The 15,482-nt window shown below is 42.2% G+C and overlaps 1 protein-coding gene across 3 annotated transcripts in view; it reads left to right on the forward strand.

The window, feature by feature from the left end:
- zfhx3b (zinc finger homeobox 3b) overlaps positions 1-15,482 on the forward strand; it is a 336,831-nt gene that overhangs the window by 256,965 nt on the left and 64,384 nt on the right. For all 3 annotated transcript variants that reach the window (XM_086070592.1, XM_086070593.1, XM_086070594.1), the window contains one exon: positions 11,066-11,297. In XM_086070592.1, coding sequence (XP_085926718.1) covers positions 11,066-11,297 — 232 coding nt within the window. The remainder of the gene's footprint in view (positions 1-11,065; positions 11,298-15,482) is intronic.

Here is a 15,482-nt window from a genome sequence, read left to right on the forward strand (position 1 = left end):
TGGTGGGTGTTTGGTGTACGAATTGTGTGAAGAACCCTCAGCTGCCGTTTTCACTCCAACTGAGCACTTCACGCTCCATGCAAATAAGCCCACATATAGACCCACTCTATGTTTTCACCTCCACTCAACCCCACTCATTAATTTTCATTTTAAGAAGAGGCACCTCTCCAAGACCATGTTGCTTTTGTCATGGCAAAGCTTCTAATAAAGATAGCCGCATAAGACGAGAGTTAAATATTGACACTATCTGAACGCATAATCGCTGTTCTTAATAAGATTGCGTGTAGCCATCTTGCACCCGGGTCTCCTCTTAACACTTTGCTATGAATTTGACATAAAACAGGATACGGGTTAGTTAGAAAACATACAGCGTTCCAGCTTCCACAGCCTTATTACGTAACCTGAAGCAACAACCAATTAAGTAGTAATGAAATATTTACACTACCAAACCAAGGACACCAGGGGTGAAAGCTAGATAATATGAGCCTGAGGAGGCGGTATTCTGTGTCTCCTTTCTACTCTTGTGTTTGCAAAAACACAGAACACGAGCTCAATTAATACAAGCTGCTACAAAGCCAAGAGCGTGGGCCAATTTGTAATTATGGCTTCTGGCCCCCCCCAAGGGCTTTTTGGGTCATGCTAACTGGTGAACTATAGGGAGTGGACACGCAACATGGAGACGTGTTCACTTGCACATCCAGATTAGGACAATCCCTTTTCATTTAGTTTTGCTGATTGGCTGCGGAACGTGTAGCAATGAATCTGCATTCATGTCCATGTGATGTTTGTTCGCCCAGACTAATTGTGTTTGGGTCATGTTCCTGCTCTGCATTTAATTCGCATTGACTGCATTAATCATTGCAAGTGGTGTTTGCTTGTGCCTTAATCCAACACCCCTTCGTTACCAAACTCACTAGCTCCTTAAATCACTACGTTTCTGGCCTTCATTTACATCAAACATTTTGTTTGCTGCCAACAGTGCCACACAAATTGCGAGCCAAGTTCCGTTTTAGCCCAGATGCAGTGAGCACAGTGGTTCTTAACCTGAGTTTGATCAAACCACAGGTGCTCGGTGAGTCAGTCTCAGGGGTTTGGTGGGGGTCAAGATACACACCTGACTCAAATGATTCGTCATGATACACACTCCGCTTAGTCCTCATTAGTCAGGTTTCCATCCAATTGTTTAAAAAATTTTAAGCGATTTTACTAAAAATGCGCAAAACGAACATGCCCGTTTCCATCTGTTCTTCGTTTGCAAATATTGAGAGGGGACTCCGCCGCTGTAGGTGGCGGTATACACCATAGAGATGTGATCCACCAGTAATTTAAAAGAAGAATAAGAAAAACACTAAGCAGCTGCGCCGTAATTCTTGCTAAACCGTAGCGTTTCTTTGCTGTTTTCCATTTGAAATTGCATAAATATTCACTTCTTTAATTAATTCCAAAAAGATTTCTATTTTGTCGTCCCCCCAAACTTACCTTACTTTATCGTCTGCCATTGCTTTGTGACTACAAACGTACGTGTGATGTAATATCCGGTCAAAACGTACCACGTATATCCAGTCTTGTCAGCGTTTATTTGCAAAATCTGTTTCCATAGCCAAAATTTGCATTTTTCTTTTTCGATACGCTTCAAAATCGACCCCCTCCAAGAGTCAAAACTTTTTTGCGAATTTTAGGGCCTTTTTCAAATTTCTAGCGTTAACATTCCGTTTTATTTTGCGTATTTCTTGAAAATTCAAATAAAATTAGGTGGATGGAAACCCCACTATTGATCACGCTACATTGCTTGGCCTATCTGTGCTGAGGGAATTTGGTGCATTCAATAGTCAACTTGTTGCTGTTCTGATGGTACGTCATGTGATTTCTTTATTAATATTTTAATCCCTTCATACTAGATATGTCGAGCAAAAGAAAGAAAGTGGTCGGACGAGTAAGTGCAATATGAATAAACACGTATAATGGAACGCATGGTGTTCTACAGGGTTAAATTCTGGGGCCCCTGTTGTTTTTATTGTATCTGCTGCTCCTGGGTTCCATCTTAAGAAATAAGTGGTGGTCATTTAAGGGGTTAAGAACCACGAGTTAGCAGGTTTATGCTGAAAATATAAAAATCAGTTAAATTTTAAAGGCAATCTCGACAAAGGTATAGGTTTGCCTTTGTCGCGGAGAATACTTATAGATTTATTTTCACGGCTCAAACATTGACGTATAAGAATGGCGCTAGATGATCTTGCATCCTTTTTTGTCAGTTCACAGTAGTTATATTTGAGTGACATTTGTCAGATAAATTTGTTGTGGTTTCAGCACATTCAGTGGGCACTCCCACAGCGTTCGAGACCGACACAACTATTTGATTTTCCCGATTTTCAAACCTCATTTTATGTACTTGGTGATTTACTTTTTAAAATCAATTTTGGCAAACAGCAATCTTCTCTGTGGTGTGTCAAATTTAGAAGGCAGATTTATTTTACTTCACAGGGACTTTAAGCAGCCGAAAGCGATCTGTTCAGGTGACAATGTACAATGTTTTTGACACATACTTATGTTTTCATCACGCATGAGCTAAAACATTCCCTTAGATTTGTAGCTTTGCATGCCTACAGGCTAGCACAATTCAGGTCATTATCATTACAAACATTCTCTTCCACACAAACGACAGCGCTTATGCGCTAAATGTCACTCACATTCAAAGTGTCTTTGCTGGCCCAACTTCATAGCCAGAAGAAAAGGGAGTGTAATATTAATGCTTTATGGGTGTAGTCATTTTCTTGGAAGTTTTCAATTGTGTTTCTTGCTCATGTTTCCATCTAATTCTCAATGCGGAAAGCAAAGTTTTATTGACGGATTTTTTTTTTCCTTCCCAATCTCAGCATTTATTGTGGCAGGCATGGACAATTATCCAGAATTGTGTCGGGAACATATAAGCCACACCATTAATTAGCTCAGCCATCCTAAAGGGAAGGATGTTGCTTCACAATTGTTGGTAATAGAGCAAAGGAGCCGGGCAAGTCCTGAGTTGTCCCCTTCAGCTTCCAGATGGTACGTTGCCAGTACTTAGTCAGCTGTCTGCAACCGTTGTTTGGGTGCCCCCGCAGACTCCACCCTCTTCTATAACCCCCTGCAGGCAAGCACATTGTACTACAGTTTTCTCGTGCCAGCACCGATTTAATAAAAACATTGGGAGGTTAAGCTGTTAATTAGCTACCTTCAGAGAACAGCAACAGCTTGTTGATAATTTGCGGGGGGTGGGGGGGGGGGGTCTTTTTTATTTGGGTGTTGACATAATTTCCTTTCTGTTGTGTTGCCAGTGTGGTGGGTTACAAAAGCAAGGCCCGGCTCATTAAGAAGTATCCGATTACAAGTGCACATTATGTATGTATGGCCATGCTTATCCAAATGTTCCTAATGAGCGAGACCCTGGATGGCGTCGTGAGGCTCCTGTGGGCATGGGCTCAAGCTCGTTATCACCACACAGGGGCATTGATCTCATCGCCGCATGCATGCTTATCCCCCTCCTGGCCTCTCAAAGACACAGACTTGCACATGAATTATGTGGACACATTGATCATGTGCTTGAGAGCCATCTTTTAGAAGCCAGGGTCATTATTGAAGGAGGGATTACCCAATCCTTGTTCTGTGCGCGTTTACGGGTGAGTGCATTACTCAGCTCTTGTCACAGCACATATACACTCTTAATTTACCATAGATATCGTCGCTGTTGGGCGGAAACATTCTATGTCTAAATATGGTTCATTCCATATTTTTTTCCTCTATCATTGTTGTTGGTCGTTCCTCATGTTGTCTGTTATTTTAATCTATTAACGCATTTAAAGTGTTTCTATCCATCTATTTATTCTCTGTCGCCTCAAGTTTGAATGTCTTGTTTTTTTAAACAAGTAAAAATAATTAGGTAAGATCCATTAGAGTAAGCCTGCTTTGTTAGAAATTTAACACGGAAAAACTTTAGTGCAAGGAACTCATTAGCCATGATGGTATGTTTGTGTTTAGATACATTTCCGCCTGTTAAATTGCTGCCTCAGCACATTTTATTTATTGCGTCACACATGGCTCTAAGACCTTTGAAAAATAGTTTGGGACGATACCGTAATCACTGTCCTACCTTTTTAATTGACTTACCTATCGTTTTTTTTAGCTTAATAAATTAGCACTTGGGCATGGTTTTACTGTGACGTGTTAATGTTTGGTATATGATTGCGGTGTTTGGTAACTTTTTGACTTCCTTTAACATGGTGATTTTGGAGCTGGGAGGATTCTGCCCCACAACTATGTTATGCTATAGATATGCTACACAAATGTACAAACACACACACACACACACATACGCACACACACCCCCACACACACACACACATTATACACACAAAAGCATAAACAATCAGCATGGCCCAAATTACCGCCTGCATTGATTGTCTTCCTTCTGCAATTATGTTCCCATTGTTTACTTTCCAGCATCTTACTCATTCCATCAGAATTCAATAATTATTGCTTTATTTAATGTTAACGTAAGTAAGAGTGGTGGGTGTGGAGCACGGGTTGCCAGCTGCTTTGTCTTTAAGTGTCCTTCAACCCCCCCTTGTCCTCCCTTACTACTTATTTCATGGGTTTGCGTTAAGGCATCCTCTCTAAGGACACCTGAAGACATCCATCTTTACCTCTCTGCCCACAGGTCCATTTTGCTTCTTTCCCTCCTCCCCAAGATAAATATACAGCTTGTTTTTATTCGCTGGTAGTGATGGATCATGTCTAAGCAAGTAGAGGAAGCACTTTTTTGAAAAAGGACCCGTATTGGGTGGAGGGATGACACGCATTAGGGGGAGTAAAGGAAGAGTGAGAATGACATACAGGAGGCTTTCTGTTGCCACTTGAGTCCTGGAATACTCCATAAGCTATCTTTGAGGCATGTTGCAGCTTGCTGGGTCTAATTCAAAGCAGCCACCACACTTGGAACCCAGCGGGGCCTCTGCGGTTGCGAGTTGTTGTTCGTGCTGCTGGCAGACCCGGAATCCCGGGCCAAGCTCCGCTCTGCTTTTCTTCGCAAAATAACCTGCTTTCATTCCAGGGGAATCCCAGAGTCACATTCAGTGTACAAATGCAGTCACTGCGCGCCACCGCCATATTTTCACCCTCAAGCCTCTTCTCTCCCAACATTCATCATCATCATTAAAATAGATAAATAATCCTGATTTACAACCCTTGGCAATTTGGCGCCAGTTGTGCAAACACTCACTGATGTTTTTTCTACTTTTGGATGTAGCAGGAAGCAACAAAAATACACCCCACAGATGTGTTTGTCTGACAGTGAGACTTATACTGCAGCTTTTTTTTTTCATCCCAATGGGCAGATGTTATCCTTTCAGCATGAAATATATTTTCTACATGAGTAAACTGTAACCATTACTGACTGAATTATAGCAAAAGAGGTATTCGGACTTCCATGCTCCCGCATTTGAACCTGTACCACCAGTTGAAAGATAAAATTTGGAGGGTGGGGGGACAAAAGCCAAGCAATTGCAAAGCAGAGCTTGTCTGGCTCTCTAACAGGGGGAGGTTTGGCAGCTCCCTTCGAATTGATAGCTATTTAGCTCACAGATAGCCATCTGTTTTAATGCATTAATTTTGTATTAACAGCACTGCCAAATGTAATGGTGGAAATTAGGGTATGAACTTAATGGCTTGTGGTTTTGTGTGTGTGCACAAGTCTGTCTGTGCATGTGTGTTTATATATTGTAGTGCTTTTTGTCTATACTTTTATTTGTGTCTGTGTGTGCGCGCTGTATTACAAAGCTCCATTGGGAGCCATTCTCCGGAATTACCGTCTCTCTGTCTCCCATCCACCCTTCCAGTAATACCCACCTCCATCTTGCGTGAGTCCGACTCTCTCAGCAAGCACACAGTTTTGTGTTAAAGGTGCACTTTTACTTGCGCATTTAAGTGGATGGAAATGCAGATGTATGCCGTGCTCTAGGTGGGTGGTGAAACCGATACAGGCGTGTGGTGCCCACTCAAAGGCCAAGGTGCACTGTGGAGTTGTGAGCGAGAGGATGGGGTGGTGCCCACACCGCCCCGTCCCTCTCTCACTTTACCTGAAAAAGCAGAGAGCAACTGCCTCAGCCTCCACAGAGAGAGGGAAGGTGTTCCGCCGAAAGAGCTTTAGTAAGCCATCATAGAGTTTTTTAAACTTTGAAAAAACACTTCAGTATACACTGAAGTTGTTGAAGAGCACCTCACGAGAACGGCAAATGAGAAAATATTTGAGCATATGAAAGGTAATTTGAAGTCAGCTAACCTACTTTTGATTTTAGTGACCAATTACATTGATTAACAGGCTGATATTAATGTACAGTATATAACCTATATTAGGGTCTAGCCTGTATGGATTTTTTTATTTTAAAGAGGAAGTCAATTTAAAAATGTATTTCTGATGAATATTGCGTTTTTTGAATCAGAATTCACCCTGCAGCATAATCCACCTGTTTTTAATTCATCTTAGGGGGCGGCCATTTTGCCACTTGCTGTTGACTGGAAATGACATCACAGTTTCTCAGGTAACGGCCAATCACAGCTCGCCTGTTTTCTGGGCTTGGTCATGTGAGCCGTGATTGGTCATTACCTGAGCCCTGAGCAACTGTGATGTCATTTTTGACAAATGGCAAAATGGCCGCCCACTGAGATGGATAAAAACGTGGAATTTGTTACTTAACTCACAAACAAACAAAAATATGAATCAGAATACCGTGTTTAGACTAGTTGGGCTACATAGACCATTATTGTAAAGAAAACTTTTGGGTTGAGTTTCCTTTAAGACAATGGAAATTCCAATAGTTAGCAAAATTGAATTCTGATTAAGTAAAAATGAATAATTTCCTTCAATATCTGCTTAACCTTAGAACAGAGAGAAAAATTGCAAAAAAAAAAATCAGTACTTGGAGGAGGGGGTAATGTCCATCCTTCTACCAATTTTCTTAACAGCTTAGTCTTCACAAGGGTTGCAGGGTGCTGGAGCCTATCCCAGCTGGCAGTAGGCAGGGTACACCGTGAACTGGTTGCTAGCCAATCGCAGGGCACACAGAGACAAACAACCATCCACACTCACAGTCACACCTCGGGACAGTTTAGAGTGTTCAATTAACCTGCCATGCATGTCTTTGGAATGTGGGAGAAAAACGGAGTACCCGGAGAATACCCAAACAGGGACGGGGAGAACATGCAAACTCCACCAAGGAAGGCCAAAGCCCGGACTTGATCTCACGTCCTCTGCACTGCACGTCACCACGTGCCGCTATTAATGTGTATTTTTCACAACGTCCTGTCACTGGTGAGCTGCTTTTAGAACACATATCAGGGATTACTATTTCTCTTGGTCAGCATAAGTGCCCTAAAGTTTTGCATTGTTGAGTTCATTGTCTTATCAATAATGTCATGACTACACACAAATGATTAAGGATGATGATATTAGCATGCAATACACACAAGTACTTGGTGTTGAATGCATTTGGGGGCAGTCACACACTTATTGAATCCATGCCACTCACATGGCAAGCCTCCCCTGCTGCCCTATGCTCCACAGCACCGCTTCAGTTGGGGCCTCTGTCGGGTGATTAGAAAGCCCAAAGCCATGCAGAACAACTCCTTCCAGCCTAACATGACTTTTTCATTAAGCTGGTAAATTCCTGCACTCCAGTTGGAGGTGATTTATCAACTAGGGGCTTCATTGCAGATTCATAGGAAACAGACACAGTTCTGTCTGTCTTGTGCATTATGTTAGTGTGCACATGTGAAATTGAGGCGGAGGTTGGGCAAACTGTTTACTGGGTTCGGGCACTTTTTCCAGAGAAATACAATGTCTTACTGTTTGTTAATTCTAATCTTTCAATTCTATCATGTGACCTTAGTGGTTTTAGAATGTAATCGAGTGTGCAACAGTCTCCTCTCTGATCATCCTCCTGGTTGAGCTTCCCACCGTGTTGACTGACTCGGAGGTGCACCCCAGCTGCCCGGGGTCATGGACGGAGCAGGGGTGATGCAAGTGCTGCTTTACAGGTAGAAGCGTTTGATGTTGGAGACGGAGCTACAGGCGCTGGAGCGAGCCGCTTTTAGCTCTGTTGAGGCCACAGTCCTGGCCAGTCAGTCGACCAGTGAGTTATTGCTGATGCTGGAGCAGGCGGTCTCAGGTTTACTCCTATATAAACCCCGGGCTTTTTATGGGAAACTATAAAACTCCCAGCATTTTTCCCCTACCTCCTGAGACTAGCTTTGAAGTTTTAGTCAGGTGCTGTCATTTTTTTCCCCTCCAACTTGACTTCACGTGGATTTCTGGAGCTGTGAGTCATTTGCAGTGAAAATTTGTTTTAATTCAGGACATCTGTGAGGACTAAGAGCAGTTTGCATTGATGGATTTGGTGTTGTCTATTACCAAATCGCTCAGGCTTCTCTGCCTCTCTTCCGATGCAATATTTGTGCACAGAGTAAAAGCGGAGGGGGCTGGGGGTTCCTCATAATATCCAGCAACACCTATTCATGACATCATGGATAGCTTAAAATGAGGAGAGAAAAGAGAGCACGCAGAGACAGAGCCTTTTGCAATCACCTAATAACTCTATTACACTGCACTGTGGGGCTTACAAAAAAAAGGAGGTTGAAAAAGAGCTTTTCTTTTTTCCTGGAAGCGGCGTCTTAATACACATTTTAGGTGTTAAACAGACGAATATGAAACAAAAAAACAATGAAATACCATCTCTCGCAACTCCTCACGGCAATGTTACAAGATTACCAGAAATAAGCAAACAGTGGGAGATAGAGACACAAGACTGTCAAGGACATTTAACATTATTAGAATCGCCCCACCCCCACCACCACCCCCCACCCCTTTCCCCCTTTCAGTTTGTAAGCAATCTGATTTGAATGGAATGCGATTAAATTGCTGATGTGTGCAGGACATCTAGCTCGGTTTCTTCTTGTCTTCAGAGACTTTATATGAGGACGAGGGTGGAGATTAATGATCTTGTAGAGAGGTTCAAGCTTTCCAGGATGCGGGGGGAAATGTTGGCAGTGCAAAGTAGACTCGGCTTTATTGCAACTTGAATCTTTATCGCTATTAATTAGATAAATAGAAAAAATAAATATTGGACTCCGTAGTTTTTTTTAATGGGTTGAAAACAGTGCAGGATCTGGTCACTGGCCACAGCATTAGGTACATCTGCACACCTGTAATGGTTAACCATAAAAATATATATAATGTTAAATTACTAACTGGATTAGAGCTGTGCATTATTATACAAAGGAACCTTGGATATCAAATGCCATGGTGTGTGTGGGGTTGGAGATTCAAATTGCAGGAAAGCATGGAGGTGTGGCAGGGTTGCTTTAAAAAAAATAACAAGGTACTGGGATTAATAATAATAATTTTAAAAAAATCAAGTCCAAAATAACCAAGTTCAGAGTGCCAAACTGAACAGAAGGAAAATATACTTGACTTGGACTGGATTTGGATTGGATTTAACTTGGACTAGGCTCAAGACAGCAAACACAAAACACTTGCAGCGCAAGACGTGACAAGGAAAATGAACCGACAACTAGTGAAAGGAACCAGGTAACTAAATGCAAGCTAACTGACAAGAAAACGACAAACACCTAGACTAGACACAAGTGGCTGAGGGAGCTGATTGGTTGACACAAGGAACTGGGTTGATGAGCCCAGGTGTATACAAAATTTTAAAGGCACAGGTATGGAAAAAAGGGACACGAAGAAAACATGATAAAACTCAAATCTAAACAAAACTACTTAAACAAAACCCCAAACGTAATTGTACATCAAATCAGTTTCCCTATAGAATTAATTAATTAATAATTAAAATTCCATTAATCCGTTCCAGCCCCTCCAAAAGTCATTTCCACAAAAATGGCTGACTCCAACTTAAGTTCCATTTGGTCACCAATACTAAGGTTAGCGTTTCTCACCTTTGTTATGTTTAGAAGTAAAGTGAAAAGCTCGACAAATGACAACTGTATACTTACTGTAGCAAAATCCATATAGGATGTTGGAGAAATGTATGCGTACAAGATGACCGCTCAGTTAAACAGCGGCTGTTGAGCGTGTGACCAACATCATCCCGAGGAATTCGAGCACCAGGCTCTGTCTGCTGATTGTGTCAGCAAACAGTGGCCAATTCACTTTTTGAATTCCATTCTGACAGTACTATTTATGCAGATATATCCGTCAAATGGATTGGTTGTGGATCCGTTAAATCGAGGTTCCAGAGTACATTTCTTCCTCTCAACCAAGATCAAATGGAATATAACTGGCTTGCTCACACCAGGTCCGGTCTTGCATCATTGATTGAGCAATGCAGGAGGTAATTAGACTTGAGGCTCTGGTGTGACAAGACTTTGTGGCAGTGTGGCGTCACTTGGGGTGTATTTTGATACTGCTGGGTGAAGGCTAGCACGAGGGTCCCTGTTTAGCCACGAGGAAGTGATGAGGTTGACAGGTCAATACCGATGCTGATTTACTGTCCTCTGACGCTCGTCCTCCTGTTGCGGAATGTTCCGGTCGCCCTGCTGCCTCTCAAGGCCTGCGTGCCGCGCTCTATGATAAAGCTGGGATTTAACTCGCCGTGATCAATATTTAGTATCCCAAGCGTGAAACAGGCAGATGTTTGGAGTTTCCTTTTCAGAGGCGGGAGGCTTGTGTTGAGTGAAGGGAATCAATGTTCTTTCCATCCGCCGGGCTGCCGAGCTCACGGCTTCTGAAGGCTAGCTGATGCCATTGCCGTCCGCCGAGATTTGTGTGGCAGGGGGGAGGGGGGTGCTCAGGCCTCTCCTGTCCTGTTAGCGCGTTGATACAGACACTCAATGCAGACAAAGTGCGCAGTCCAAACAGTTGTTCTGAAGTGGAAGAGGTCTGGATGTTAAACAACAGGACCGTGATTGGGAATTGATTTGTTCATTTGCCAACTGTGTGAGCGAAAGCGCCATCCACAAGAAGCGCTTTCTCACTTTTTCTCTCCTCTCTGTCTCTCTCTCTCTCCATTCCCTCCCACAGCACCTGCAACAGCACGAACACGCGGTGGAGGGTGATGCCTGCTACTACCACTGCGTGCTGTGCAACTACTCGACCAAGGCCAAGCTCAACCTGATCCAGCATGTGCGCTCCATGAAGCACCAGCGCAGCGAGAGCCTCAGGAAGCTGCAGCGCTTGCAGAAGGGCCTGCCCGAGGACGACGAGGACCTCAGCTCCATCTTCACCATTCGCAAATGTCCCTCTTCAGATACAGGTCAGACACCTTTTGTTGTCGCTTTCATGTCTGTGTTGCATTCACCGTGTGGACAAAACCTTTGCCCGCTCATGTAGGAAGATGTTCTACAAGATGTCGTAGTGTTTAAGGCAGTTTTTGTTTGTTGATCCTTGATGAGTTTCAACTATACTGATGTTGGACTTGAGAGCCTTGAAAGTCAGGCTTGCAATGTGTGATGTATTTATGCTCAGAGGTTTTTGATAGGGTGTAAGTCAGGGCTGTCAGGTTCTTCCACACCAATCAAATCCAAGCGTGCCTTTGTGGCCCTTGCATTTTGCACTGAGAACAGGAAAAGGGCCTTACTCAAATGGTTCCTTCAAAATTTTGAGTCTGTGAGACGAAGAATTGAAACTAAATGGACAAACAAGCCCCAATTGATTAGGTAGTTTATCTGTGTTGCAATGTTTTTGCCTATATAGTATACATGTGCTAAAGTCTCTGTATTTCATCCTAAAATAGTGACAATCATATTTATTCTGGACTGAACTTAGACAAGAACAAAGATCCATAGGCTTACATTTTCTGTATGACAATACAATTAAGGTTTTATCACTTAGGGTGAAGTGGCCCCTTCTATTCAGAACTATAGATATGTATTTGCATTCATTTAAAGTCCCCGTAAACTGAAAATAAATGTCTTGTAAATTTGGGTTTGGGTTTGGTCAGCAAAGTGAGCCATAATCGGTCGCCACCTGTTCCCCAGCACAGGTGATGTCATCTTCAGTCGACAGCAAGTGGCAAAATTAGTTTTTAAAGGTGTTAATTATTCATGAAAAATAATGAAGTTATCACATTAATTATATACGAAATAATATCTCCTGTTGAAAATGGCTCAATGAGTCAAGTATCCCTTTAAGTACACCATGCAGTGCCGTTTTAGCCCAAAAATCTGGAAAATTCAAATGACAAAAACCGTATGATATACCCCCACAGTTTCACACGACATACTGTAGTTCTCAGCCTTTGCACACATTTTCAGCATTTATCTTCAAACATGTACAACATCTTTTGAAACGCCCCGAGTTCACCTTACACAGCCTTTAAGACACAAAGAGACAAGAAAGAGCATTGATGCTGAAGACGGGAAGAGTGCAAAGTCAAGAGGCAGCTGCAGCAAGGAGAAGGCCATCAGTAGACAAAACACACTCGCAGGGCTAAAACAAAGTGGCCAGATTTCTCATTTATTATGGACTGATTAGGATGAGCGAACTGTGGTCAATTAACACGCTTTCTTAGCAGAGATTTGGTTTTCTAATCACTTTAACTCGGGTGCCCTCACAAAGGGGCTCTATTGTGTGTCCCGGCAAGAGGGAGCCATTACATCCCTCGCACACATACTCACTGTCTGTGTTACGGAAGAAAAAAGGCCAGACTGTGAAGACGCTTTGTTCCATGGAGGCAGGGATAATGAAGCCAGCGGCCGGGAAATTGCGCAAAAGGCAGTCACAGATCTGAAGCAAATCATTAGAGAACATATTTAGCTGAGCAATTAGGGACAATTAAGCTTTCTGCTCACTGCACTCCAAATATGTTAATGACTACAGTACAGTGGACAAGCGAACATGCAACAGCAAGAGGAAAGGCTATTTAGGTTAAAAGGGTTGGGAATTTACTTTTCCTCTCTTGTGCAGATGAGAGTGGCGGCACGGTTTGTACTTACATGTTTTTTTTCTCTTCGTGGATGTGCTTATCAATCCGTTTTTGTTGTTTTCTTATTCATTGTTTGATGTGCTTGTTACCCATTTTAACCTCTTTGAGGGATGAAAGTCTAAGGTTAGAGCTAATGGAGCCCTTTGGTGTGGCTGTACGGGGATTGTATCGCACTCGTGCACACACAACGGCCTGCAGGTCTCCTTTGTAGCGTCACTTCAGCTGTAGTCTCACAGTAACACTGCTGTGACGACAGGCCATGAAAAATACAATCATTGCCTTCTTTACCAAACAAGCAGCTATAAAACACATGCTTCTGTTGTTGAATTTAGAACTGTTCGGTACAGTGCGGAGTTTTTTGTCAAAAATGATAATTAAAATCCATCATCTATCCATCCATCCCATTCAAACATGATCTGAACCGTGTATCCTCATGAGGGTCCTAACTAAATAAATAAATAATACAATAATAATAATAATACATATTAAAACGACATATAATTGACACCATTATAAATGGATAATTTATTTATTTGTTTGTTTATTCCACCAAAATGTTAAACATTCAAAAAACTATTTTCCATGAAAAACGGTGGTTAAAACCCGCCATAAATAAATAATAATAATAATAATAATAAAAAAATTGCCTGTTGAAAAAAAATCTGGGTGCCATAGCACCCACTGTACTATATAATCCTACACTGAAATTTTTTTTTTGGTTGAATTCACTCAATTTTATTTAGTCAAGTGGTTGCGCACAATAGAATCATCTGGATGCAGAAACATATTTAGTAGATGTATAGTTTACAAAATATATCTGGAGCCAGATGATTTTATTTCCTGCAACCACTTGACAAAATACAATTGAGTAGCATTATTTTCAATATTAAAAAAAAACCTAATACTAAAACTAATCAAATCCAACCAAAAGTAAGACTACATTTAAACATAAAAGTCAAGACAAAATCAAAACTATAATGAAAATTTTGAAAATTATTGTAAACCTTGTTGGCATTCCTATTCGGTATTAAATGTACAGTATCTTGTGACCCTGTGTCAATGATGTCACACAACTTGTTTGAGTTGTAGCTGTGGCCACGACACAGCTGTAACTCAAACACATCAATATTGATAGCTGAAAAATGCCTTTAAAGTGTTGCAATGCAGTCTCTGAAGTACATCTAAAATTGCCAGGTAGCTAAAACTAATGTTGTCTTAAAATTACGCCATCCCAGTGTTCCATTGTACATGACCTTTTCACCGGCCAATTGGCTTGCCACCAAAAGGGAGTTTCTCCACCATAGGGACGTGCGTGTCATTTTATTGTGCCTTGAAGGTTTGGTGTGTGTTTAACTACGTTCTGATGATCTAACCCACCCACAGTACGGCCTCCTTCACTAAATAATAACCTCTGCAGTGGTCTGTACTTTTGATGAAAAACTGATGTCTCTGGCTCCACACTTATTAATAGGCCGCACTCATAAATCGACTTTTGTGACAGATTCTACCGCAATGTCAACTGAAAGAGCAGCACAACTGAAGTCGTATTCTGTTTTCTCCGCATTGGCAAGATCAGGATTTATGTTGCAATAGTCTCAGCAAAGCGATTACAGCAAATTGTAAGGGTCCACTGTAGTGAAAACAGAGTTGGTTTAAATGTCCGTCCCTGTAAACTTTCATTCCACTTGGCAAGTTTCTGCAGTGTAATGTCTCCTATAAACTGCCCCAGACCTCCTCTTAGCTCCACCCCCCTTACACGGCTCAACCTTTTATTCCCTCTTAGTGTAATATTTAATTTCCTCTCCATTAGTACTTGTGCGACACATGGCTCTCTTTTGTGGTCAAGGCATACTTGCTAAGAGGTGGAACATTGCCTGGCTTGTTAAAACAAAGTTGCCCCTGGAATTGTGGGTCACCTACACGGTAATTCCGTGGCCTGCTGCTGCTGTTTTGCGATTCTGGGAGCGGTTTTGGTGTTAGTTGCTGTTTGCTTTCCCCTCCCAAAAACGCCCAACATTATACAATGGAGCCGGAGAAGCGTCAATTATATGCGGTCGTCAACTGATACCTTTCCATGACATTTCCATGAGTAATAGACTGAAATGAGATGGGCCCATGTGCAGCCTTGTGTGTGTTTTACATCCACCCACTTTGCATATTAATGTGGGTGCAGGAAATGCAGGCTCCAGGGATTTAGTGCCACATATTCCCTCAATGGTGGATGTCTGAGGAGAACAAATACAGCAGAAATGAGCTTCTTTCCAATTAGACTTACACGGGAATAAAGGTTTGCATTGTTTTAACTCTTACTCATAGTGACAATGTGCTGCTGAGGCAAGTTGCTCGATGGCCCCGCCTCCATTTGTCTTCTTTAACCCTTTATCTAGGGGTGAAACAAAGGAGGCCTCAGTGGGAGCCCAGCCACACAGCTGCCCTTTGTGCACAGACGCCTGACGAAAAGCCACTTTTTTTCTTTTTTTTTACTACAACTCCTGCACACACTGGGCCAGAATA

The sequence above is a fragment of the Leptonotus elevatus genome, chromosome 3 (assembly GCF_054856555.1).
Source record: "Leptonotus elevatus isolate MCC_2025b chromosome 3, RoL_Lele_1.0, whole genome shotgun sequence".
In the NCBI taxonomy this organism is placed as follows: domain Eukaryota; kingdom Metazoa; phylum Chordata; class Actinopteri; order Syngnathiformes; family Syngnathidae; genus Leptonotus; species Leptonotus elevatus.